The 27941-nt window shown below is 42.0% G+C and overlaps 1 protein-coding gene across 1 annotated transcript; it reads right to left on the minus strand.

Annotated features, from left to right (window-relative positions):
• LOC114471346 (platelet-derived growth factor subunit A-like) lies at positions 1–27338 on the minus strand. The gene is made up of 6 exons (XM_028460103.1): positions 26888–27338; positions 26486–26582; positions 15692–15787; positions 14117–14310; positions 7034–7160; positions 1–340 (listed from the first exon to the last, which is right to left on the minus strand). The coding sequence occupies exons 1-6, from the start codon at positions 26969–26971 to the stop codon at positions 330–332; spliced, it is 609 nt and encodes a 202-aa protein (XP_028315904.1). The 5' UTR covers positions 26972–27338; the 3' UTR covers positions 1–329.
• Positions 27339–27941: the final 603 nt, after the last annotated feature.

Here is a 27941-nt window from a genome sequence, read left to right on the forward strand (position 1 = left end):
GTGCAAACGTTTTGCAGAGGAAGAGTCAATCTTGGAGTACAAAAACTTAATCCTGGCCACTGTGTCAAGAAAGGATTCTATCCAGTTCATAATCCCAGCTGCTGCTGAGCGGTTTATAGTCAGAAGGAGCCGGACGCCAACCATAAGAACCCGGCCTGAGTTCTGCCAGTCCACCAGGAATCCTCTGGCTGTAGGAGTTTTCTGGCACAAAATGTCCTCACGAGTTCTTTTTCACTCCATCAAAGATCGGCCATCACTGTGAGCTCTGACAGACGGTGAAGAAGTTTTATCGTTCCTCATTCTCTTCTCAGCTCCAGGACTCCACACGTTCACCTGATGCCTGTCAATGGAACGTTCACTGAGTAAATACACACATATACGATCAATCCTAAAATACACACATATGCATAAAGGATATCAAGGACATCAAGTTGTTATCTTGATGTCCTTGAAAGCAGATATTGTGGTTTTTACACACTAAAGGTTGTTTTATGCTTTTCGCATAAATGTACGTGGAAATGAGACGCAGAGAATCCGCATGAAACAGCGCATGTGGCCTTCATACTCTTACGATACAATTTTCCACTCCCAAACTGCAGGGGGCAGTGTATTACAAACGCACGCTAACCACGGTACAAAAGTACAGTAGAAGAATAAGTTGTTGTCAACATGGCGGCGGCTAGACTGCGTCTACTTCGTCTTACTTTGTTGTCTTTTGTTACTGCAGAGACGGAAAAGAAAGCGAAGGTGGTCGACTCGTCCTTCACACATGCCTCTTTGCTCCGCACCATGCTTTGCTTCCTCGGATACTCCGTTCTTTTTGCGATATGTGAAAGGTCACTGAAACTCTGGCGCGGAGCAAACAAGCGAACTTTGGTCCTCTGAAAAATGTAGGTCTCGGTTCGGCTCAAGCGAAGCATGGTGCGGTCTTTAACCATGTGAGAAAGCAACCAGGACCAAACATTTGTAACGGAGAAATCCCATCAGTGACAGAGCTAATGCTCTGTGTGCCTGCTGTCATGGTAACAGAAACGAGCACACATTCACAACCCAGTGCTCCAGCAGCAACACATATATATCCATCCATCCATCCATCCATCCATCCATCCATCCATCCATCCATTTTCAGAGTTGCTTTGTCAGCACACAAAACACATTGAAATCATTTCCTCACTTCTTTCCGTATTTCTCATCTCTGTTTCCCCAAACTGTTCATGTGATCAGCGATGGCTGCACATTTGACTGCTCTGTTTTATCTGCGTATATATTCTCATATCTTCACATATTACATAACCTTACCAGTAAGTTACCGGTGACATGACGGCTCTGAGCGCTGACAGATGGAGCGGAGTCATCTCTGTGTCTATGTAGAGCATTAGCGCAGGTTGTGGCATCGTGTGATTATGGGTTATTTTGAATTATTATTAATGACTTTTCTGCAGAGATAGTTTTAGGATTTCCTTTGGAAGACATAGGAAAAGAGACAAATTATAGGACGTGACGGAGCGACTGTGAGTAGTGACAGAGCAGCATCACATCGTCACAGCATTGGAAGTTGAAGTATTCTGTCCAATTCTGCGACCGACCGTTTCGCCTGCGTGACGTTGTTCAGAAAGTTTGGTGCTCTTGACAAATAGAATGTGTGAAAATGGACCGGACCAAATTAAATTGCAACAATGTTGCAGATTCACCGCCTGAACCGGACTGTATGTGTGAAATCACCCTAAATCGTAGGAGGCGGGATTAGGGGGAGTACAATTTGCTTGTGAGGCCAATGCGAATGGACGAGGAAGTACACTTCAAATATATTCAGATGTCAGCCCACAGATTTGATGATTTGCTGCATCACATTTGACCTTTCATCAAACATTCAGGTACTCACAGTTGCCCTATAAAACCATGAGAGAAACGTGCAGTAACCTTTCGTGTCCTTGCCTCGGGAAACAACCAGCAAAGTGTAGCACAGAGCTACATGATGGGACCAACTACAGTTTCCGTCACTGTGATGGAGGTTTGTGAAGCAATTTGGGCGACATTGTGCAGTGAATTTCTTGCACTTCCAAATACAGCCAAGTGATCAGAAATCTGGAATTTTGGTGTGTGTGGAATTTCCCTAATTGTTTGGGGTGTATTGATGGGAAGCATGTTGCCATGAAGGCACCACCAAACGCAGGGAGTGACTATTTCAACTACAAAGGAACACATTCCCTTGTCCTTATGGCAGCCTGTGATGCAAACTATCAATTCACTTTGGTGGACATAGGAGCATACGGAAGGGAAAGTGATGGTGGTGTCTTCCAGGAGAGCAGATTTGGGCAGAATCTGCTGCACGGGAACTTGGACATACCACCTTCTGCCAAACCAGGGCTCGACACTGCGACCAAATTCTGTGCCACCACTGGAAAAGTTTATGTAGAGCCGTGTGACCAACCTTCCAGGTACTGCAGTCCCTGTACCACACGGCCATTTCCAGGAATACTATATATGTATGTATGGGTGATCATCAGTGTTGGGAACGTTATTTTAAAAAAGTAATTAGTTATAGTTATTCACTACTTGTTCCAAAAAGTAACTGAGTTAGTAACTGAATTACTCGATAATAAAATTAACTCATTACCAAGGAAAGTAACTATTTGCGTTACTGTTAAAAATAAAAAAAAAAGTTGCTATATGTCAAATAATTCAGATTTTTTAGATACGTGTGTCGTTGTTGTTGTGAGGTGCTTCATTAAATTTGAGTTGTTTACAACAGTGGACAAAGTCTTCACTCCTGGATATAATGAACACTTCACATGTACGTTCTTGTCTTTGACCATAATTAATATAAAGTAGTGTTTGTATCGTCACCTTAAAAATAACAACTTTTCATCAGATTGCTCCACGCTCACCATCTCTGCTGATTCATCAAATCTGCTGTGTGTGTCGCGTGTGCTGGCACGCCACCTTAGCCAATCATAATAGCTCACCTTGTTTTTAACCCACCTCCTCACTACAGCTGCGTATAAAGCGGGGGATGCTTTCAGGTAACAATTTATTCAATCAATACATGTAACGCACCGTATTTTTAATGTTCAGTAACGATAACGGCGTTGTAACGGCATAAAAAGTAATTAGTTAGATTACCCCGTTACTGAAAATCAAACGCCGTTACCTAACGCCGTTATTTTTTAAATGCCATTATTCTAAACACTGGTGATCATATTAAAGACTTTTTTTTGTATGACAACATAATTCTTTTTATTGCATTAACAGAAAAAAACCTCAATGATGCCCAGCAAATCTACAACTACCACCACTCACGTGGCAAGAGGAGGCATACTGGCAGCACGATGACGAATCCTGGGACGACTGAAGGGTGTGAAAGCCTGTGTAGCACAATTAGGGAGTGGAGGGCAGTGATAGCAGGCCACAACAACTTGTTGGACATTGGCCGTCTCAGCAAAGCACGACACGTCATTTTTCCTGACACCACAGGGACTTGTTCCCTGGCAGGAGAATGTACTCAGGATGAACACGAGTGAAGAAAATACAGGACTGCAGTGAATTTGAAATTCAACACTGTTTTTAGTGCAACACACTGTAACAAAGAAAATAAAATATGCAAAAAAAGAATTGCACCTGTTTGTGTTACTGCCTGGCTTTTGCAATGATCCCTGCTTGAAGAATCATACCAATGTTTGTATTTTCTAATTTTAGGAACAAGTAGCTCCTGTTCGTCCACCATGATTTCCTGTGCGGCTCCGTCCACTTTGTTTGAAAAATATAAAGACACATGACGTGGAAACGTTACGTCATTTGTACGCACGGAGCTGCGCCGACCAAACATAAAACAACCTTAAGGCTTTGTTGTAAATGTCTCACTCTGTACTATACACTAAAACTTAATGAGTATATACTGTCCACTACAGTGTTTTCTTTTAACCTTTTTTTGAGCCAAGGTACATTTTTTCATTGAAAAAAATCCCAAGGCACACCAACAACCAAAAATGTTAACAAAATAACAACTTTGTAGACAATATACAGTCATTCTAACAAAAGTGTCTTGAGTAGGAATCAAATAAACAAACAAAAAAAAAAGATTTTCATATTTCTAGTTTCTAATAAAAAAAACAAAATCAATTCAATGCAATTAACAATCTGCACAAGTGTTTTTAATAGGAATCAAATGAAAAACAACAACAACAATATATATATATAGTTTATATTTATTTTTATTTATTTATTTTTGCTGGCAGAAGATGGATGGATATACCAGTATTTATTTTTTCAAATAAAAAGTGGAATTATTGATTTGCAGTGATTCTTATCAAACAGGTTTGAATACAAATATAAAACAAAACATTAAATATGATTAGAACTGCAATTAAACTTTATTCTGTTAAATATTGTTTCGTGTGATATTTATATATATCTTTTACATTACATTACAGAATTTTATATTATATTTATATAATGTATTATTATTATTATTATTATTATTATTATTATTATTATTATTATTAATAATAATAAAGAAATTTATAACATTTTTTATAATTCAATTTTGCTCTGTGTTAAACATTAAGAGTATTAGTTTTCAAAAATGTTTTTGAGACCATTTTTGTGAAATTGATTAATTTCCCACGGCGCAGTGGTTGAAAAATCCTGGTCTACTATACACTATAGTATGATTATGATAATTAGCGTTCCCACTGAAGTATACTTCCATGTTTCCCAAGATGTATCTGTTGATTCTCCACCTTTGAAAGTTACAGAATGCTAGGCTAATGCTGGGTTAATGATAATGCTAGGTTAATGCTATTGCTAGGTTAATGATAATGCTAGGCTAATGCTAATGCTGGGTTACTGCTAGCTAATGCTAATGCTAGGGTAATGCTAGCTAAAGCTAATGCTAGGTTGATGCTAGCTAATGCTAATACTGGGTTATTGATAATGTTAGGCTAATGCTAATATAATCAACACTGTAACTGGAAGAAGAAGTGAGAGATCAAAGAGCAACATAGCTTGTGTCTGAAGTGATGCATCATGGGTGGCTGTGTTGTAAATGTCCCACTAACGAACTATCCACTACAAACTCAATGACTATATACTGATATCTACTAAGTATGATTAAAATAATGATCGTTCCCACTGAAGTATACTTTCAAGTTTCCCAAGATGCATTTGGAACCTACAGCATTGAAAACCTGAATCACACTGAGGCTAAATATCTCTGTTGATTCTCTACCTTTACTTTGAAAGTTCTGAAAACATTTTGTGAGAAAGTGACCAAGTAGAAAATTCCCATTAATTTCAAAACAAGAAGCCTAAAAAAAAAAACTAATGAAAGACAAGAAGAGATGCTTTTATTTTGAACATGGGATGTTTGATTTTCATGTTTAAACTGTTCCCAGGTCGATTTTACATTCCGCACCCAATGCATCATGGGATGGTTGAGTATGACTAGTGTGTCTACCGTGTATACTTAAAAAATCTCCCCATATAGAATACATCAAAGTATTTCTCGTATACTCTATCTTTTCATACTATCTAACGTGAAGCACTACAGTACATACTCATTTAGAAGTCAGACTTAGTAAGAGTAGTACGTTAGTATGAGTAGTAGGTTAATATGTGTAGTACGTTATAATGAGTAGTACGTTAGTATGAGTAGTACGTTGGTATGAGTAGTACGTTAGTAAGAGTAGTATGTTAGTATGAATAGTACGTTAGTATGAGTAGTACGTTAATAAGAGTGTTACGATAGGATGAGTAGTTCGTTAGTATGAGTAGTACGTTAGTATGAGTAGTACGTTAATAAGAGTGTTACGATAGTATGAGTAGTAGGTTAATATGTGTAGTACGTTAGTATGAGTAGTACGTTAGTATGAGTAGTACGTTAGTATGAGTAGTATGTTAGTAAGAGTAGTATGTTAGTATGAGTAGTAGGTTAATATGTGTAGTACGTTAGTATGAGTAGTACGTTAGTATGAGTAGTACGTTAGTATGAGTAGTATGTTAGTAAGAGTAGTACATTAGTAAGAGTAGTACGTTAGTATGAGTAGTACGTTAGTAAGAGTAGTACGTTAGGATGAGTAGTACATTAGTAAGAGTAGTACGTTAGTATGAGTAGTACGTTAGTATGAGTAGTACGTTAGTAAGAGTAGTACGTTAGTAAGAGTAGTACGTTAGTAAGAGTAGTACGCTAGTATGAGTAGTACGTTAGTATGAGTAGTATGTTAGTATGAGTAGTAGGTTAATATGTGTAATACTTTATAATGAGTAGTACGTTAGTATGAGTAGTACGTTAGTATGAGTAGTACGTTAGTAAGAGTAGTACGTTAGTAAGAGTAGTACGTTAGTAAGAGTAGTACGTTAGGATGAGTAGTACATTAGTAAGAGTAGTACGTTAGTATGAGTAGTACGTTAGTATGAGTAGTACGTTAGTAAGAGTAGTACGTTAGTAAGAGTAGTACGTTAGTATGAGTAGTACGTTAGTATGAGTAGTACGTTAGTAAGAGTAGTACGCTAGTATGAGTAGTACGTTAGTATGAGTAGTATGTTAGTATGAGTAGTAGGTTAATATGTGTAATACTTTATAATGAGTAGTACGTTAGTATGAGTAGTACGTTGGCATGAGTAGTACGTTAGTAAGAGTAGTATGTTAGTATGAGTAGTATGTTAATAAGAGTAGTACGTTAGGATGAGTAGTACGTTAGTATGAGTAGTACGTTAGTATGAGTAGTACGTTAGGATGACATTTACAACACTGCCATTGTAATCAGGTAGGTGGGTGGAGCCTGGGGATTTGCTGTTATATATCATTAAAGCTTCAAACATGGACCTGGACAGTCTTTAAATGCATCATGAACTTGGTCAGCTGAGGTCAAGCAAGAATAATGAGTTTCAAGATCATCTTTTTTAGTTTAATAGTGACAAAGCTGTGGTGCCTGTGACCTTTTGGACCAGTTATGCTTCCGCTGTGAGCCATCTGTTGGACTGAAACATGTCTGTGCGTATAACGACTCATACAAACAGGAACTAATGTACTCACCAGTGTCCACGCTTGGGTTTGAGCTGAGGAGGCGTTTGTTGGCGCACGTGCACTCTACATGATCCTCCAGCCTCACGTGCACCTCCCTCAGTTTGGGCCGCCGTCGCACATACTCCACTTTTGCCACCTGGACAGACGGAAACAGACGCAGAGAGGTTTTTAAAGTGAAACTGACAGGGTAGAGACTAATTCAATACAAACGCTGATAGTCCTTTGACTCCTTTCTGTTTTTGTTTTAAGGGATCCTCCATTTTTTCCTTTTTTTTTTTTTTTTACAAATGTGGTTTAACGTCTTTGAAATGTACTTATTAGTAGATCTATGCCTAAAAAACACATTATTTTGTGTTTAAAAACAACTATCCTCAGGATAAATATAGATTTTCACAAAAAATCATATTTTGAGTCAATAATTTTTCCTACCCTTTGTTTTCATCTTCAAATCTATTAAAAATACGTTTGACTCCAGATTGATCCTCTCAGTTTAAGCTTTATTTATTATGGACATATAAAAATACTTTATCATTCCAGCTGTAATACATTCCTAAGCTTATATGAAACAGTTTGTATGCTTAATTGTCACACAGAAACATTTCCAAAAGAGAAAGAGAAGCTTGGTTCCGTGTGAAATAGATCTGCATTGATGTCAATGTTACAGACAGTAGGTGCAGTTGTTTCCTTTCGAACCTGTGTAAACCTGTGTCTCTTCTTCTATGAATGAAGGGAGAATTACTGCTGAAAGCTTTGGATTCACTGCCACTAAGTGATGCATATTTTATGTTGTGTCAACACTCGTCACACTTGCTGCCAACTCTGAACGTCTAAGCTGTCTAAGTCTTTCCTGCAATTAAAAGCGTTCTTGTGGAAACGAAAATACCGTAAATTTAAAACACCAGTGACAGAAGTGATCCATGATTAATGCTTTTCATCCCAAATAGGAACCTACGTTAGCAGGAATCCATGTCTGATTGCACAATAGCTTTGAAAGAAGGAGTTGAGCTCTGCACAGTAACATAGACGTTTAATTAAGTGTTTAGATTGAGCCACAATACATTTATTGTTACTTTTAGGGCAAGGGGTTAGTATTAGTGTTATTGTGGGGCTCGGGCAAGGATTAGGCCAGTAATGGGCAACAGGCGGCCCAGGGGCCACATGGGCACCTAGCTCTGTTTGTGAGGCCCCGAAAGTAAATGCACAAACAGACTCGAAAAACACAAAAAATGACAGAAAATTAACAGGAAATTTTTTTTTTTAAAAACAAGCCCAAAAAACAAGTACATGACAACCAAAGCACACAAAGTGAGAGAAAAATATGCTAAATGATACTTAGTACGCGACAACTAAATTTAAACAAAATCACAATTAAAACACACAAAATTACAATATAAGTACAAAAACATACAAAAATGAGAATAACAATCTTCAGATTGGTTAGATTCTAAACGCTGACACTCATTTTTATAAATGTGACCATCGGGTCGTATGGGGCTGGTGCAATGTGGATTGGGCAGCAGTCAAGCGAGAGCCATGGTGATTTAATCCCCGGCTAAAGAAGCTAGCTCCAGGGACGTGGAACATCACCTCTCTGGTGGGGAAGGAGCCTGAACTGGTTTGTGTTTCCACTGGATATGGTCTTATCTCACCTCCACACACAGTAAGGATTCCCGAACCAGTCTTCTTAAGAAGGATTGGACTCTCTTCCACTCTGGAGTTCTACATGTGAGAGGGGGCCTGTTTGTTGGAGTTTACTCAGGTAGATGAGAGGGTGGCCTCCCTCCGCCTTAGGGGGGGGGGATAGGTCCAGAGTTTCCACCCTTCTGGGATCGCTTAGAGGAAGAACTGGAGAGTGCTCCTTCTGGGGATTCCCTCGTTCTGCTGGGCGACTTCAATATGCACATGTTGGCAATGACAGTGAGACCTGAATGCAAGTGGTTCTTTGTTATTGGACTTCTGTGCCGGTGGGCGGTTCTTGTTGTGACCGCAAAACCTGAACACCGGGGGTGAGGGATGCTGCCAAGCTGAAGAAGGAGTCCCATCAGGCCTGATTGGCCTGTGGGACCCCAGTGGCAGCCGACAGGTACTGACGGGTCCTGACGGGACAAGCGGAGTGGTCACCCAGGCAAAACCCTGGAAATGTTTGACGAGACCATGGAGAATGCCTTCCTGATGGCTTTGAAGAGGTTCTGGACCACGTTGCAGGGTCGCAGAAGGGGGATGCGGTGCACTGTTAAAAGGGACATATTATGAAAAAATCCACTTTTGCAGTTTTTTTTCATCACATAAGAGGTAACTTGAGTGTCCACTGGCACACGAAATGTGAAATAAAACCATCCATTCGTTTGTTTGTGGTCTGTGTAAGTCTTACAACACAGAAAACATTTCTCCGTTTCAAATTTTCTGAGTATGTGAAGTCACACGCGAAGACAATACACTTCCCTCAGCTGGTAACTCCCCCCATAGACTCCACCCCCAGTACCTGATCTTTGGCCTCGTATCGCTGATCTGACGTGTTTGTGACAGAATCAACTTAACAGTTGAACAAAACAAATGATTATGACCTTAAATGCACTATTCCTGTAGTTAGAAAAGCAGAGGAGGAGGAGAAAGTTAGTGTGTGTGAAGCTGGGTGACAGGGGAGAGAGAGAGCTGATCACTTATCATTAACAGCTCCGCTTTTATGGTGTAAATGATCAACTTACTGAGTTACTAAAGGATGAGTTCACTCAGAATGTAGGCTTGTTCAAGAAGTTAACTAATTACATTTTGCCCCGGTAAGTTGCAGCTGCAGTCGTGTCACTGTAGCGGAGTGGGAGGGTCTACACTCTACACACAGTGAAGGGGGAGGTCTATGCAAATCCAGGGACACACTCCCCAAAACAGAGCACTCTCACAGAACTCGTTTTTATTAAACCTCTTCTGTTGCTTAATTTATGTTATGTTTTGACCAAACACCAGCACAGATATGTCATTTCGACCACAGGGAAAGGTTTTAAAAGGTGAACATCTTTCATAATATGTCCCCTTTAACACTGGATATGGTGTGAATGGTGCGCTGCTGATCCCGACTCAGGACGTCGTGGATTGGTGGAAGGAATACTTTGAAGACCTCCTCAATCCCACCAACATGCATTCTGGTGAGGAGGCAGTGTCTGGGGACCCAGGAGTGGACTCTCCGATCTCTGGAGCTGAAGTTGCCAAGATGGTTAAAAAGCTCCTCGGAGGCAGGACGAGATCCGCTCGGAGTTCCTCAAGGCCCTGGATGTTGAGGGGCTGTCATGGTTGACACGACTCTGCAATTTTGTGGAGACATTGGAGGCAGTGCCTATGGATTGGCAGACCGAGGTGGTGGTCCCTCTTTTTCAGAAGGGGAATCAGTGGGTGTGTTCCAACTATAGAGGGATTACATTCCTCAGCCTTCCCGGTAAGGTCTATTCAGGGGTTCTAGAGAGCAGGGGCTGCTGGATAGTCGAACCTCGGATCCAGGAGGAGCGATGTGGTTTTTGTCCTGGTCGTGGAACTGTGGACCAGCTCTACACCCTCAGCAGGTCCTTGTGGGTGCATGGGAGTTTGCCCAACCTGTCCACATGTACTTTGTGGACTTGGAGAAGGCATTCAACCATGTACCTCTGGGATTCCTGTGGGGGGTTCTCCGGGAGTGTGGGGTATCGGACCCCCTTATACAGGCCGTCCATTCCTTGTATGACTGGAGTCAGAGCTTGGTCCACATTGCGAGCAGTAGGTTGGACTCCAGTGAGGGTCTGACTCCACCCTTTGTCACTGAATCCATTCATAACTTTTATGGACTGAATTTCAAGACGTAGCCCTGGCTGGTTAAGGGGGTCCAGTTTGGGGGCCTCAGGATTGCATCACTGCTTTTTGCAGGTGATGTGTTCCTGTTGGCTCCATCAGGCCATGACCTTCAATTCTCACTGAAGCATGAGAACAAGATTGCGGGTACAAGCGGCTGAAATTAGTTTCCTTCATAGGGTGGCTGGACTCTCCCTTAGAGATAGAGTGAGAAGCTCTGTCATCCAGGAGGAGCTCAGAGTAGAGCTGCTGCTCCTCCGCATTGAGAAGAGCCAGATGAGGTGGCCCGGGCACCTAATTAGGATGCCCCCCACCCTTGTGAGGTGTTCAGGGCCCATAGAAGCATCGGTGAGACACACACACACACACACACACACACACACACACACACACACACACACACACACACACACACACACACACACACACACACACACACACACACACACACACACACACACACACACACACACACACACACACACACACACGGCTGTGCTCCTCTTTGTCAGTGTGTGACTGAACTGGTCTGAATCTTATTTCCAGCGCTGGAGTCGTTCAAAGGGAAACTGTTGTGTTCTCCTTCCACCTCTCCATCAGCCCTCAGACTCACACAATGATAAGAGTGGGGAGGGTAATAGTTGTTGGCAGGTGTACAGTGCATACCTACTGTAAGTGGCTGTGTTTACATGTTCTCTGTTTAGTGAGTACGTGCACACTGAGAAACAGGAGTTCTCTGTAGTAGAGCAGTGTTTATACTTCTGCATGTTCATTAAGAAAGTCAGATGTTGGTGATGAAATATTATTTTTGATCTGTAAGATGTAGAGAAAGAAAGAAAAGAGAGAGATAAAAAAAGAGAAAGAAGGAACAAAAAAAGAGAGGAAAGAAAAAAGAAGAAAATAGAAAGAATAAAAGAGGAAAAAAAGAAAAGAAGAAGAAAAAGAAGAAAAGAAAGATTAAAAAAAGAGGCCATCGAGTACAAACTATAACCTCAGTGATGGTTGTACAAAAATTAAATTGACTTTTTAATATTTTTTTAAATCCACAAACTCAACAAAGACAAAAGTTAATGTTAACAGTAAGTAACTGAATAACAGCCTTTAGTTTAAGAAAATAAAATAAAATAAAATACTGTCAAGATTCAATAACAAAGTAAAACCTGATTACATAATCCCCTAATCTCCTTCACAATAAAAGTACGTTTATAATAAAATATGTGCAAGTGACCTGAAAAACACACTCTTGGGTTCCAACCCATTTGTTGAGAACCTGTGCTCTGTTTAAATTATAATAATGATGAACAATGAACAAAGATTTTCATAATGATCATTATTTGTTTTTATTTATTTACACCAGTGGTTTTCAACCTTTTTAGGCCACGACTTATTCATCTGAATAATATCCACTGTTACCCAGGGACGTTTATTATCATCTTAAAGATGGAAATCCTTGTTTTAATCACTAATAAAATTGGTTCAACGCGACCAAAAACTATGAAAAAGGTGGTGAAATGGGATTTAAAAACACACAGAAATTGGTTAAAAGTTGTAAATTAGAGTGGATAAGAGGTAATGTAATTAAAAAACTAGGACAATTAGTTTAAACTGGCAAATCATGAATTAGGTAAAATTGGCCAAAATAAGCATGAAATGTGGCGAAAAGAGGTTAAAAGTGACACTAGTGGGTCAACATATGTGACATTAGGTGGAGAAGTGGTGATAAAGGGTTTATAAGTGCTGAACATGTCTGGAAAATGTAAAAAAGAAATGTGCAGAAAAGGCAATGAAATGTGATGAAGTGTCAGAAATGGGAGAAATGTAGCAAAAATGCATTAAAATGATCTTACTTAGTTTCTATGTGGAGACCCCCCTTCCAGTGTCTGCCTACCTCAAATCGGGTCCTGGCCCCATGATTGAGAACCCTTGATTTATGGGGTTTCCCTTTACAACTAAGAATGTTTTGTCTCTGTGACATCACAGCGTGTACATCACTACTAAACATAGACTCCATCTAGTCTGCATTGTCACCAACACACCATGTATTTACGTTGTGTGTATTACGAGGTAATAATAGCTCGCTCAGACACTAAAGCTGTGTCTTAAAGTCATGATAATCCACATCAAACTGAAGGAGTCGCCAATAAAGCGTTACCACCCACAGAGAGAATCAGTGGATCTATTTGATCAGTTAGAGAAAAACACAAAGTGAGTCTAATCACAAGCTGCTGAGCTGGAAAACAACTTAGCACTGGTGACACGTTGGGATTGTTCACATGATGCTGCGCTGCACTGGGACCTCAGGGTATGAACTGGGACAGCAACACATGGTGCAACACTGAGCCCATTCACTTCAATGGTCCAACCACAGAGACCTAGACTTTAACTTAGAGAGATGAACATCTCACTTTCCTGAGGCAACGTTTGTCACAGCAAGGCCACAAAACTGTGATTGTCTGTTTTAAGGCTCAAATGATCAGCATTAATGTCAGCATTTCAAATAAATGGTAAAATGGACATGATTTTATATAGCGCTTTATCACCACTGAAACAGTCTCAAAGCACTTTACATATCAGCTCATTCACCCAATCACTCTCACATTCACACACCAGTGGGACAGGACTGCCATGCAAGGCACTAGTCGACCATTGGGAGCAACTTAGGGTTCAGTGTCTTGCCCAAGGACACTTCGACACATAGTCAGGAACTGGGATCGAACCCCCAACCTCTCGATCAGAAGACGACCCACTACCACCTGAGCCACGGTCGCCCAAATAACAACCAATCTGAGCTTTAACTCAGGAAAAAACCACGGTTTGGTCTGTTTTTGTTGTTTTGTATATATTTTTCTGTTTATTTTTGGAGTCATTTTTGTGTATTTTTGTTATCGGTTCGAATGTATTTCTGTCATTCTGTATTTTTCTGTGTATTTTTGGAGTCATTTTTTGTATTTTTGTTGTTTTGTTTCATTTTAAGTCATTCTGTATATTTTTGTTGTTTTCTGTTATGAGTCATTTTGTGTAGTTTTGTTGTTGTGTTGTTTTGTACTTTTATATACATTTTTCAGTTATTTACTTGAAGCCATCTTGAATGTTTTTGGTGTAATTTTGTTTAATTTTCTGTAATTTTCTATGTGATTCTTAGTTATTTGGTATGTTTATTTTGGGGGCCAAACAAAATGAGTTTCCCACGTCAGGTTAAATGTCACAGTGGATGACAGATGTTTGTACACTATAAATCCAACCTGACTTTGTATCCAACATTAAAGGACGTACTCGTACCTTGACGGTGCGGTGATGTTTCCGAGCTGCTTGACACCTCATGTTGCCTGTGTTGCAGCAACCAGTGCAACGTCTCACCTCCACACACGGAGGCCAGAGGATGAAGTTAGCTGAAGTGGGATCCACCAGGCTCCTGGGAATTTCAAAAATGGTTGTTCGCACTTTGCAAACAGCGGGATGGGCCTCCTCAACCACTGCATGTAAACAGAGACGTGACGTATCGTTACCATCAACAATTTATGAAGAAAACTGGCTTCATGCAATATGCAACAATCCAGACTCATCTGTAAACAAACAAACTCCTAAAGCTGCTGGAGACGATGGACATTTGTTATGATCTCCACCGTAAACACTCTTATTAACGTTGTCACAAATTTTGCAAAGCACTGTGGGAAGTGGAGTCCTGTAGACGGATACATACAAAGAAGGGTTTTTCTTTCATTCTTTCTTGTGTGTTTTCTAAAGACAAAGAGGACTGTGATTGGTTTGACTCCATTTTTCTTTTTTGCTGCAACTTTCAGTGAAAACACCAGAAATGTGTTGCAACGTCACTTTTTCAGAGATTTTGGGGCAAACACAAGAAATCACAGTAAGAAGTAAAAACACTTCAATGCTATTGTCTACGTCAGTGGTTCTCAACCTTTTCACCCTGTGACCCCCAAAATAAAAGTCCCAGAGAGCGGGGACCCCCACTGTAGCTGAAGGTGGTTGAACACAGACATGAACATTGAAGAACAGTCATGTGGAGACAGGACCATCTATAAGGGGGAATAAAGGGGAGAGATTTTTGGGGTCCATCCATAAAGTCAGTAAAATGATGGTCTATTGTTCTATGAATCTGTGATAACCACATTTATTTATTCATCTGAATAATATCCACTGTTATCCAGGAACGTTTATTATTATTATTATAGTCATCTTAAAGATGGAAATCCTTGTTTCAATCACTAATAAAATGGGTTCAAAGTGACCAAAAATGAACAGAAAAAGTGTTGAAAAGGGTTCAAAGTGTCAATTTTGGCTTAAAAGTGGCAAAAATATTAGGAAAAGTAGAAAAAGTAAGAACAATTAGTTTAAACTGGCAAATAAAGGGCATGACAAATCGTGAATGTGGTTAAATTGGCAAAAATAAGCATGAAATATGCAAAAATGGGCTCAAATTGTTAAAATAAAATACCTAATTTCTTGAAAGCATCTGGCAACCCCCTCCCAGAGTCTCCTCAACACACCCAAGGTTGAGAACCATCTACAGGACTTCTCATCCCACAATGCAATACAGGATATTTTTCCAACAATGTCAACAAGATGGTGTTTACAGTGAAGATGAAAACAAACTTTTTAGCATCAATTTCAACCTTTAACGTCTTTATTTTTGAGCAAATTATCGAGTGTGTGTGTGTGTGTGTGTGTGTGTGAGCGTGTGTGTATGCGTGTGTGTGTGTGTGTGTGTGTGTGTGCGTGTGTGTGTGTGTGTGCGTGCGTGTGTGTGCGTGTGTGTGGGTGCGTGTGCGCGTGCGTGTGTGTGCGTGTGTGTGTGTGTGTGTGTGTGTGTGTGTGTGTGTGTGTGTGTCTCACCGATGCTTCTTCTTTGTCTGCTGTGTGTCTTCAGGTCAGGGTAAAGCTGAGAGACGTCCTTGTGATACAGATGTTTGGTCTCCATCACATCATTATCTGAACAAAGACAAAACAGGAGGAATGGTTAGAGAAACACTAACACACACTCTAACACACGCACACACTAACACACTCTAACACACACTAACACACTGACACACTCTAACACACACTCTAACACACACTGACACACTCTAACACACACTGACACACTCTAACACACACTGACACACACTAACTAACACACACACACACTAACACTGACACACACTAACACATAGACACACAAACACACACACATTTAGTGAGGAACTGTTTACTAAACTAGTGCTGCTGTAGGTTTATATTTTTCTGCTCAGTTGTTACAGTTTTTTACGATTGAATAAACACAATTTTGATTGTTTTGTTTTGTTTAGCAAAACCCAACACACGAATAGCCCAACCACATACCCAATTAGCAAAACACCTTAACTCCTTTGCAAAATGAACCACTCTTGTAAAAACTATACACTAACTTATCAAAACCATATTTTTTTACCAAATGAAACACACACGTTGCATATGACTTAACTCTGTTTGCACCAGTTACACTCTGCTGTTGAAAACCTTAAACACTTTGGGCTAATTCTGCTTCTAAGTGCATAGAGTAGTATGGGTGAAGCACACAGTGAATTGGCAAAGAATCGCTCGGATTTGCACAACTGTCAACACAATGTCTGCTCACACTTTTTGCAAAACAATACACACAGTGAACACTTGTATGCATTACTGTAGACACCACACAGGACACAAGACTAATGCTGTTGACAATGTTATTTATTTTTTTCCATATACTCAAGCCAACATGGCGAAAAAAGAAAACATTTCCCAGTTTTCATGAACATAACATTTTATCCTGTACAAAAAAAGAAAACACAGCACATAAATTGCTACTGTTGGTCTCTTCTCCTAGCTGGATCTGACCAGAGAATTTCATCCACATCACAGGCGATATCCTCATTTGCAAGACAGCGGGGAAAGAATCGCCGTGCATGCCGTATCCACCCCTGTATGGCTGTGGCCTCAATCTGGTCACAGGCCTCCTCCATGGCCTGAATGAGGGCTACCCGAGCCAGGGGGTGCAGATCGTAAACCTTCCACCGCCATGCCGAGAAGAATTCTTCAATTGGGTTAAGAAATGGAGAATATGGTGGCAGGAAAAGGACTGTGAAATGTGGGTGCTGCGTAAACCAGTTCTGAACCAGAGCAGAGCGGTGGAATGAAACATTGTCCCAGGTGACAATGTATTGGATCTGCATGTTATTTATGATTGTGAGGTTGTATACTCTGTCTAAAAATGTAAGGATGTGAGGTGTTTTATACAGACCCATGTTGGCATGGCGGTGGAGGACCCCATTCTGGGTGATGTTACCCCCACGTTGCCCCGGGACACTGATAATTGCCCTCTGGCCAATTACATTTCTTCCCCTCCTTCTGACCTTTGAGAGGTTGAACCCGCCTCGTCTATGTAGATGAACTCATGCTGAATGGCCTCAGCATCCATTTGTAAAACTCTCTAAAATACAGTGAAAGACAAGATTGTGTAGTTCAGCATAGATTTAGTGTACAGTACATTTACATGTAAAAAAAGGTTATGTGTGCAGTATGCAACATCAGAGTGCTAAAGTGAACAATACATACCTCCACATACTCACGCCGCAGCTGTTTGACCCTCTCTGAGTTCCTCTCAAAAGGCTCTCGGTACAACTGTTTCATTTGTACCTGATGTGCCTTCAGGATACGAGCTATGGTGGACAGAGACCTGATTCACATTAGAAAAGATGATTTGGTCTTCAATAATATTGGCCTGGATTTCACGAAGCCTGATGGCATTATTTGCCAAAACCATATTCACAATCTCCCTCTCCTGCAGTGGTGTGAAAATGGGAGCCCTTCCTCCTCGTTGTACTCGACCCTCAATCCTATGTAGAACAAAATACATGTAACCTACTGTAAAATGTCACAGGAAGGGGTATCAAAAGTGCTGATATGGGGTGCATACAGTAAGAAGCTGTAAACAGGTCATTTTTTTACCTGTTTTCCAGTCTGAATGCCCTTATGACAGATGCCACGGTGAATCTGCTGAGATTTGGCTGGACTCTCAGTCCAGCCTCCCTCAGCGTCAATCCATGGTTCACAACATGGTCCACAAGAGTTGCGCGAATTTCATTGCTTAAAGTTGGACCTCTTCTCCTTTGAGCTTCACCTACTCCTGCTTGAGGTCTTCCTCTTCCTCTTCCTCTTCCTCGGCCACGGCCTCTGCCTCCTTCTTCTCCTCCTTCTCCGATTCCCCCTCTCATCCTCACTCTTCCTCTTCCTCCTCCTTCCATTTTGGTTAAGCTTGGTGAACTCACCTGCTGCATTTGTTCTAGTGCTTAAACCTGATTGGTGTGTCTACAATTAAGCAATCTTGTGTTTGCACACCTGATGGCAGTGTTCAATCAACTGGCTCATAGATGTGGTCATTTGACAGTCAGTGCTTTGGAATTGCAAGGAAGTGACATCTTGATATACTTCTGTGTCTAATGCATAGACGTGTGTGTTAGTGTTTCAAATCACGGTGTGTATTGTTTTGCACAAAGTGTGAACGGACTCATTGTGCTTACAGTGGTGCACATCTGGGGCCAAGTTTTGCTCCTTGAGTGTAAGGTTTTTATAATTGGGCAAAACTTTAGATTTTAGTGTTTATTCAATCGTAAAAAGCTGTAATAATAATAATTTATTGGATTTTATATAATGCTTTATCATAAACACTCAAAGCGCTTTAGAGAATTAAGGGAATATTATTTCACTCCACATTTAGTGGTGGTAAGCTACTATTGTAGCCACAACTGCCCTGGGGCAGACTGACGGAGGCGAGGCTGCCATGGTGCGCCATTGGCCCCTCCCACTACCACCAACACTCACTCACACACTACATTCATACTACGCAATGTGGGTGAAGTGCCTTGCCCAAGGACACAATGACAGATACCACTGCGGCCACTGTCCCCCACTGTGGCCCCTGGAATTCTCAGTGGTGTCCATCATCTACTGACCAGGTCCAGACCTGCTTATCTTCACACATCTTTTTTTTTTTTTTTTTTTTTTTTTTTTTACCTTGTCTGCACATGCTGTCGAAGGTTAACACTACAAGAAGTGCAATCTTTTGACAGCAATGCATATTTTATTATTGCAATTAAATAAATTTATTTATTTCATTGCATAATTGTGACCATCACCAGCCCTCCCTAGGGAAGGGTAAGAAATACTTTATTAAAGGGAGGATGTAAAAAAGAGAGGGCAGTGTTACACCAAGGTGAGGGGTTGGAGGGGGGTGGGGAAGTTAACAGGGAAGAGGGATACAAGATAGGATATGGAATGGGTGGGGAATAGTTTTAAGTGATGCGATGTGAAATTGTGGTTGTGTATATTGTGTTTATTGTTGTGTTGTCAAGCCAGTCTGGTAACCAGTGTGCGGCTTAGGAATAATGGTGGTGGCTGTGAACAGAGGAAGAGGTGAGTGGAAATTCCATAAAACAGGTATTTGGGAACAACGTGTCTATGGTTGAGCCCAGTATGAGTGTTATCCCACAGCCCAAGGCCAGTGCATCCATGACAAATGTATTTCCAAGTACCGCCACTGCAAAACCCAAGAGCCGCCCCCGGGCCCGAAGAAGCAGTCAGGCCAGCAGCAAGAGCAGGCAGCCTAAGGGCCCCCGGCGACCACCCCACGGCCAAGCAGTCCCCCGAACGCCCCCAAGATCCCAAGCCGAGAGGCAGCCATCGCCCCCCATACACACCCGAGAAAGCCCCAAGGAGCCAAGGACCCAGCGCACCATGCCACCGATCCCAGACTCCCGACTCCGCTGGGAGTCTCCCCGCCGGCCCCCAGGCACCCCAACCTAGCCCCCCACGGCGCCCCAGATCACCCTTCACTGATGCCGCCCGCGCCACGAGCTTCAGTTTTTTTTTTTTTTTTAAAGCCAGGGCCCCCTCCAAGGGCCAAGCCAGACCGCCCCGCCGGGATGTGGCCCCCTATTCCGGCCCCCGACACCCTACCTCACGGGGCACTGCCCAAGCAGGGGCCGTACCAGTAGGTACGCAAGGGCGCGGCACGCGCCACCCGCCCCGAAAGACCCCCGCCAGGACCGGCCCGGCCAGCAGGCCAAGCACCCCGGGCCCCAGGAGCACCCCCCGGGACCAGGACCCCCCAAGGGCAAGCCCCCGGGCCAAGCCCCCCGGGACGCATCCCCCACCCCCGCCCGGGACCCGGCCACGGCCCAGCAGGACCGCACAGCCCCGGACAGCCCACGGCCAGCAGCCCAGGGCCCGCCGCCCCCCGGACAGCGCCAGCCACGGAGCAGCGCCCCCCGCCGGCCCGCGAGCAACCGGCGATCCCCACCGCGGGGACGGAGGCACCCCAATGGCACACATCAAGTGCGGGACAGCAGCCCCCTGCCAAAGATGCGCCGGACCCACCCACCAGTCCGCAAACGGCAGGATAGACCCACCAGGCGGCCGACAGCAACTTCCACCACCGGAACAGCTAGCGCCGCCCCCCAGTAAACAGCATCACCCCGAGGCGCCAAGCAACCCCGCCCCAACCCCGGCGAGGACACCAGCACACCCCCCAGCACACCCACCCCCCAAACCGGCGAGGCAGGCCGCCCCGGGCCCGCACACCGCGGGGCCCGCCCCCAAGGCCACCAGGAGACGAAACAATCACCCAGCCACACCCAAGGGGAGGAAGCACCCCCGCGCCCCACCAGGCCAACACCGCCCGGAAAGACCCCGCAAGGAGAGACCCCAGCAAAGCCCCCCCGAGACCCACCGCCACGCCCGACCGCACCATCCTGATGTATTTTTACTCTAAGCAGTGGCCCAGCCACCAACAGAGGAGCCAGGCCCCCACCAGAGAGGCCCAAATATGTGAACCAACCCACCACCCTGTTATGGTGCCTCTCCATTCCCCAATGGAGAGGCACTTCCCTATCCCCTGTGTGAATGTGTGTTTAGTGAATGTATGGGGTGTAATTAAAAGAAGGGGGAAGGAGGGGAGCGGTGCTCCCCATCCTGCCTCTGTGGATATTATCTTCACACATCTAACGGGATCGGCCAATCACAGGCTGGTATGGTGAGATACCAGCTCCTGTTTGTTTGTAGTTTGGGTTTAAACCATTCTTCACTTTTCAGGTTCAGTTTGTTTGTTTCAGTCTAACATAAAATCTTCAAAGATAAATCACAATTTAAAAATGTATAACAAGAATCCACAGTTAGATTACTGTAATTAATGACACCAAATCTTAATGATTGGACTGTGTTATGGTTCAAAACTCTGTGGAACAGAGAAACCCAACTTTACACTGGATCAAAAACTATCAATGTCCAAGCAATATTTATGTTTTCTTTGGTCTGTTCTTTACAAATCGACAACATAATCATAAAAAACAAGACAAATATAACTTGCTAAAAGCTTCTTGGAACCTCGAGGTTCACATGGTTGTTTACATGCTGCAGTCTGATTAAAGCGCTTTTTTAACCTGGTTAGTGTAACCCAGTTATGCTGTTAGCGTGTTAGCACTTAGTTAGCAGGTCACTGGCTGAGCTCCATGGAAACACTGGTGGGAAAGTAACAGTTCTTCACTGTGGAGAGCACCTCAGAGTGCTGAGTCATCAGATAACAGCTGACCTCATGTCTACAGGATCAAACTGGGCCAACATTTGTCCATTAATGTGTCCATAGAACAGAAACAAACATGTGACTGTATCTGAGTTAGAATAACGACCAATCAGAGCAATATTACAGGAAACAACAAAGAGATGTACGGCGCTAAATCACCATGGTAACTTATGCAGAACACCTAACCTGGTCAAGACCAGGTTTTGTTGTGGTTACGATCTGTTGGTATGTGTGGAGCAGCTGTGACTCTGAGCCTCTTAAGGTGCGTTCACACCAAACGCGACAGTAGCGCTGCAGTAGTTTCCATCGCCCCTGCTTTTTGGTCACTCCATCTCTTCATCGCTCTGGTGACGCAATCACCAGGGAAGTGTGTGTGTGTGTGTGTGCTCTGTAGTGGGAGGGGCTACAGCCTCTGCTCTACACACAGTGAAGGACGAGGAATTTCTCGCTTTATGTCCCTTAAAAAGTTCAGATTTTTGCAACTTTGAGCCGTTCGACCTCGTCGCTCACATTACACATGTCACGTCGCTTTAGGGGAGAAAACTTGAGATCGCGTCATTAACATTGATTTTAATGTAAATGCGTTGCTTCATTCACCTCAGTCGCGTTCGGTGTGATACGTGTTTTCATGTTTCTAAAACATCAGAAAACTCTCCAATAATAACACAAGATAAAGCCACTACATTTTTACGAGTCTCTGTGGAGAAAACAGTCGTAAAGAGTTCCACAGTACGCTCGTGCACGGAGAGAGAGCCGATGGCCCAAACCAGGGATTTAAAACCACTAAAAGCACGACAACGTGTTCCATCGTTGAATGTTGGTAAAGAACAAACAGAGAAGGTAGAAGTTTGTGAACTCTACAGCGTTGACTTTGACCCATAGATGAGAAACTCTTCTTCAGGTTCCTGTTTCTCTGCCTAGAGACGTCTGTACTCTAGTACCTGGTTACAGTACCTGGTTACTGTAACTAGTTACTGTACCTTTACTGTACTTAGTTACTGTACCTGGTTACAGTACCTGGTTACTTTAACTAGTTACTGTACCTAGTTACTGTAGCTAGTTACAGTACAGTGTGTGTGTGCGTGTGTGTGTGCGCATGTGTGTGTGTGTGTGTGTGTGCTTTTAAACACAACATCCACTTCTGTCTCTCTCTCTCTCGCTCTGACACGCAGGAATTTCGTCATGAATTAAACATGACAAACTAAGAATGGGCAGAATGACAACAGGATAATGAAGTGAGCCACTTGACCCCCACCCAGCCGTGGGGCGGGGGGGGGGGGGGGGGGGGGGGTGTTAGTCAGGCCATTAGCATCTCAATGCTGTCAGGATTAATGCAGCACACATTAAAAAATGAGCACACACACACACACACACACACACACACACACACACACACACACACACACACACACACACACACACACACACACACATTTTGTCCCCAAGATAAATAAATAAAGATGTTAAAGGTTGAAATTGATGCTAAAAAGTTTGTTTTCATCTCCACTGTAAACACAGTCTTGTTGTCGGGAACATTTCCTGTATTGCATTGTGGGATGTGGAGTCCTGTAGATGGGTTCTCAACCTTGGGTGGGTTCGCAAGACTCTGGGAGGGGGTCACCAAATGCCTTCAAGAAACTAGGAATATTTTTTTAAACAATTTGAGCCCATTTTTATTTATGTTTACCTTTTTCTGCAACTACACCAAACTTATCATATTTTAATCTATTTTCATCACTGAATTTTTCTCCTTTTAATGTATTTTTGCTACATTACTTCCATTTCTGACACTTCTTCATCACATTCCAATGCCTTTAATGCACATTTTTTCCACTTTAAAGACATGTTCAGCACTTATAAACCCTTTCCACCACTTTTCCACCTAATGTCACATATGTTGATCCATTATTGTCACTTTTAACCTCTTCTCACTATATTTCATGATTATTTTGGCAAATTTAACCACATTCACCATATGTCATGCCCGTTATTTGCCAGTTTAAACTAATTGTTCCAATATTCTCACTTTCAACCCTTTTATTTTTGTCCACTCTAATTTTCATCTTTTAACCAATTTCTGTGGTCTTTAAAATCCCATTTCACCACCTTTTTCATCATTTTTGGTCACTTTGAACCCATTTTATATATAATAATAATAATAATAATAATAATAATAATAATAATAATAATAAACGTTCCTGGATAACAGTGGATATTATTCAGATGAATAAATAAATGTGGTTATCACAGATTCATAGAACAATGGACCATCATTTTACTGACTTTATGGATGGACCCCAAAAATATCTCCCCTTTATTCCCCCTTATAGATGGTCCTGTCTCCACATGACTGTTCTTCAATGTTCATGTCTGTGTTCAACCACCTTCAGCTACAGTGGGGGTCCCCGCTCTCTGGGACCTTTATTTTGGGGGTCACAGGGTGAAAAGGTTGAGAACCACTGGTGTAGACATTGAAGTGTTTTTACTTCTTACTGCGATTTCTTGTGTTTGCCCCAAAAACTCTGACAAAGTGACTTTGCAACACATTTTATTTTATTCTTACTGTGATTGGTTGACTCCATTTTGTTCTAGTTTGTTCCCCAGTATTCCCAGACATTAAATTGCACGTGCGAGTGTAAAAATAAACATCTGTTATTGTTCTGTTACATTTTTCAGTGAAAACATGAGAAATATGTTGTAAGTGACTTTATCAGAGTTTTAGGAGCAAACACAACAAATCACAGTAAGAATGAAGTGAAAACACTTTAAAGCATCCATCTACGGGACTCCACATCCCACAATGCAATGCACTAAACTTTTCAGATAAAGTCAATGAGTGATTAAGTGGGTGATGAATGGATGGATGGATGGATGGATGGATGGATGGATGGATGGATGGATGGAGAGTTAACCCTCCAAAAAGTAGCTAGATTTTTTTTTTATGTATTTGAAATATTTTTTAAAATTATTAACTTTTTTTTAATTAACTCAATACATTTGAACTGTTTGAAATGTAAACTTTCAGGGGTTAATTTTGGACAAATTGATGACAACATAGAATTGACGAGATCTTCCCTTTGAATGGTACAAATGATGAGTCAGCAAACGTGTTCCAGTCAGTGAAGCAGGATGAAGCCTCTGCACAACGAACCATTACTGACACACAACGGGTGCTTCAATTACTTTATCAAATAAATCAATTACATGAAATATTGTGTTTTAAAATGTGGTTTTAAATTTCCCATCATGCACCAACTGTGTTAGAAAGTATTCAAACAGTGTCATGATTGGCAAAGCTCTGAAATTCACAAACCCTGCCTTAAATTCCTCCAAAATGGCAACAAACACCTCAACTCACACTGGGGGCCATATAAGGTTTCATTTCATTCGGCCTCTAAAGTAAACACAAAATAACTAAGAAATAAATGTCTACTAAAACAAACCTAGATTAGATTAATCTACGTTAGCTGGATTCAACTAAGCAAACATTCCCTACGAACGTCAATCACCTATGATCACAACACGCTAATTAGAGCCAAGTGTTTACAGCCTCGCTACGTGCACGTGCACATGAAAGGGGTGGAGCTTGCAACGTCTGACCAAACAATGGAGGGAACTGTCTGACTGAGCGTCTTCACCATGAATGGAGGAACAGTTTATGATCTTAAATAAATATAATTAATATTAATCTATGATGACAGAGAAGAGCAACAGTGTTAGTGCAGCGCACAGCAGGAGGCGGAGCTTTTATACTCGCTCAGATCTGATCCACTTCATAACTTGGTACTGACCAGGTTGCTGAAGTTTAAAATGATGAATAATTAAAATCCATAATTCAGACCAAAGACAATGCTGTTGTTACAGAAAAGGCAGGAATGAGAGAACTCAGACAGGAAGCTGCTGATACTGTGAATGTGTAAAAGTATGAGATTATTTATGATATTAATCCATTAGATGATAAACGAACAGCGCTCTGCAGTTAAACTTTATTACAGCACACACGTGTTTCTGTTCAGGTAGACCTCTATCACGCACACTGGGATGAGAACACATTGTGTATGTTCCTGCTGATAATGTCAGCCCCAGCGTATGGATTATTTATTATTTAAATTATTCATTCATTCATTACCTCACCCGTCCGCGTACACGGATCCTAAAGGATGTCATCAGTAAATGAAAGGATTGCATTTATAATTAATAATCTTCTTTCCTAAACTCAGTCAGATCTGCACCAATCAGGATCTTCTAACAATGGGCAGGTTGTTTTCTAAGAGATCTGATTGGTCAGGAGGCGGGGCTTTAGGACTCTCTAACATCCAAGCCAGAGAAAAACCTGATTGTGACCAGGTTCCAGCGAGCTTCGTAGTCCAGCACACACTGATTAAATCCCGGAAGTTAGCGTGATAAGAGGTCATCTAGATTTGTAGCTTACCCCCAAAAGGACCACACACAAAAAAATAAATAAATAAATAAAAATCACTCAAAGCGCAAAACAACAAAAAAATACTGAATGAGTACAACAATACACACAAACCACTTAAAAAATACAAAACAAAACAAAAAACACAGGATGAAAAAGAAAATATATAGAATGACAACAAAAACATACAGAACAACAACAAAAATACACAAAAAGGCCCTTTGTTGTTTCCTGTTTATGTTCAGATGAAATAATTTTCCAAATGCAGACATGAACATTGATCATGTGACCCTCAGATCACATAAAATCACATTTGTGTGGCCCCTGCTGTGATAAAAGTATATGCATCTCAGAACACGTGTCATGTATCAATAGAAATCCAACCATTTCTTTGCTTTTCATAATGTTCATAATGCACAATATGGACTACGTTTTACATGCGTTTACTTCTGTTAATTCTAACTCTGACAAAGGTGGCAAAGATGTATTTTGTATTTTATTTTTGTGCTTTCTGAAATGATCTTGCATTATGATCTTCACACGAAAACTTCATCTTTCCAAACAGTGAATGCAGCATTATAATATAATATTATTATAATATAATTGTATTTATTATAATAGTGAGGAGCTTTACCTACGGAGTCTATCTCTAGTAGCCGCTGGAGGTCGCTGATGCTGCGGATCTCGGTGCTGGAGATCCGCTCCAACAGCTCCCGAGGAAGAGAAGAGTCCTGTGGGAACAAAGTTGGTTCAGTTTACCGTGCACACGCACACGCACGCAAGCGCACATTAGAACAGCTGTGCGTAAAGAATGCAACAACTTTGATGGATAACCTGAAACATCTGCTCCGTGCGATCACCGCAAACAGATTGGTCACCAAAGGTTTTTGCGTAATTACGCACACACGACAACGAAAATTCTAGGATTTCATGCAGATTTGCGTAGTTGTAATGATTTAGTCTCCGTTTAATCACCATGGCAACATTATTCCGATGAATGAAAGTTAAACTGAGGAGTTTTTCATGCTGAGCTCACCTCAGCAGCCGCGCGTAACAGGCAGAGGTAACCGAGGAAGAGGAGGAGGAGGAGGAAGAGGAGGAGGTGCACCGCGGCTCTCATCGCCTCTCCGTCCGCTGCAGGAGCCGGACAGTCGCTCCCAGACCAGAGGAGCCCACAAGCATCCCTCAGAAAGACAGGACGGGGCCCCTCCAGGACTCTCCACAATATCAGCTGCTGGTGCTGCTGGTGGTGATGGTGGTGGGGTTAAAATCAGATGATCAGGAACCAAAGCAGAGCATGTCCCGGTCTTCACTAACAATTCCTATATCCAGATGTGCAGGAATATCCACCCTTGACCTCCTGCTCCCACTGAAATCCCTGTGAAACCAAACATCTGTGAAACAAATCCTTAGATGGAATAAAACGAGCCCAGAGAGAGTGAAGCTGGTCTGGGTGAAGCAGCAGAAACAGCCGTGGTCCTCTGTCGTGGAGCTCTGGGATCACTGAGGCTCTGGATGCTCAGTCACAGGATATAACTGTGCGCGTCCCCGTCGAACACCGCCATCGGGGGCGCGGCTCGCTCTCACCACGTTGAACCGCAGATCATTAAAGAGCTACAACTGATGCGTTAAGAAATAAGTGAAAGGGGGTACTATTGATCACGTGACCCTCAGATCAGATCGTTTTTGTCCCTTCTGTGATTAAAGTAGTCCATATATATTTAGTATCCATGTAAATAATACAACGAGCACTGATCCATTATAAAATCTATATATTTCTAGACCTATATGATATTTATCCTTTATTCTCTATCTATCCTTTATTTATCTCTCCTCCTTTATATTTATCATTATTGTTATTATTATTATTATTATTGTTGTTGTTGCTGGTTTGTTTCTTTGCTTTTTGTTTCACGCACCGACTCCCAAGTCAAATTCCTTGTGCTGTCTTAAAATCTGTACTCGGCCAATAAAACATTTCTGATCATATGTTGTTCTATTCTTTATCTCATAATTACACAGATATAGATGCACTGAACGTGTACGTGTTTCACTGTAAGCCAGAGACCGACTTCTTTTAATAAACACTG

Source organism: Gouania willdenowi, chromosome 1, assembly GCF_900634775.1.
Source record: "Gouania willdenowi chromosome 1, fGouWil2.1, whole genome shotgun sequence".
Taxonomy (NCBI): Eukaryota; Metazoa; Chordata; class Actinopteri; order Blenniiformes; family Gobiesocidae; genus Gouania; species Gouania willdenowi.

Excerpts from the sequence above, each read along its gene's own strand:
- LOC114471346 (XM_028460103.1), bottom strand. The coding sequence starts at position 26,971 with ATGAGAGCCGCGGTGCACCTCCTCCTCTTCCTCCTCCTCCTCCTCTTC. Across the intron at positions 26,583-26,887 it reads TGTTACGCGCGGCTGCTGAG|GACTCTTCTCTTCCTCGGGA; the intron begins GTGAGCTCAGCA and ends TTGTTCCCACAG. Across the intron at positions 15,788-26,485 it reads ACTAGAGATAGACTCCGTAG|ATAATGATGTGATGGAGACC; the intron begins GTAAAGCTCCTC and ends GTCTTTGTTCAG.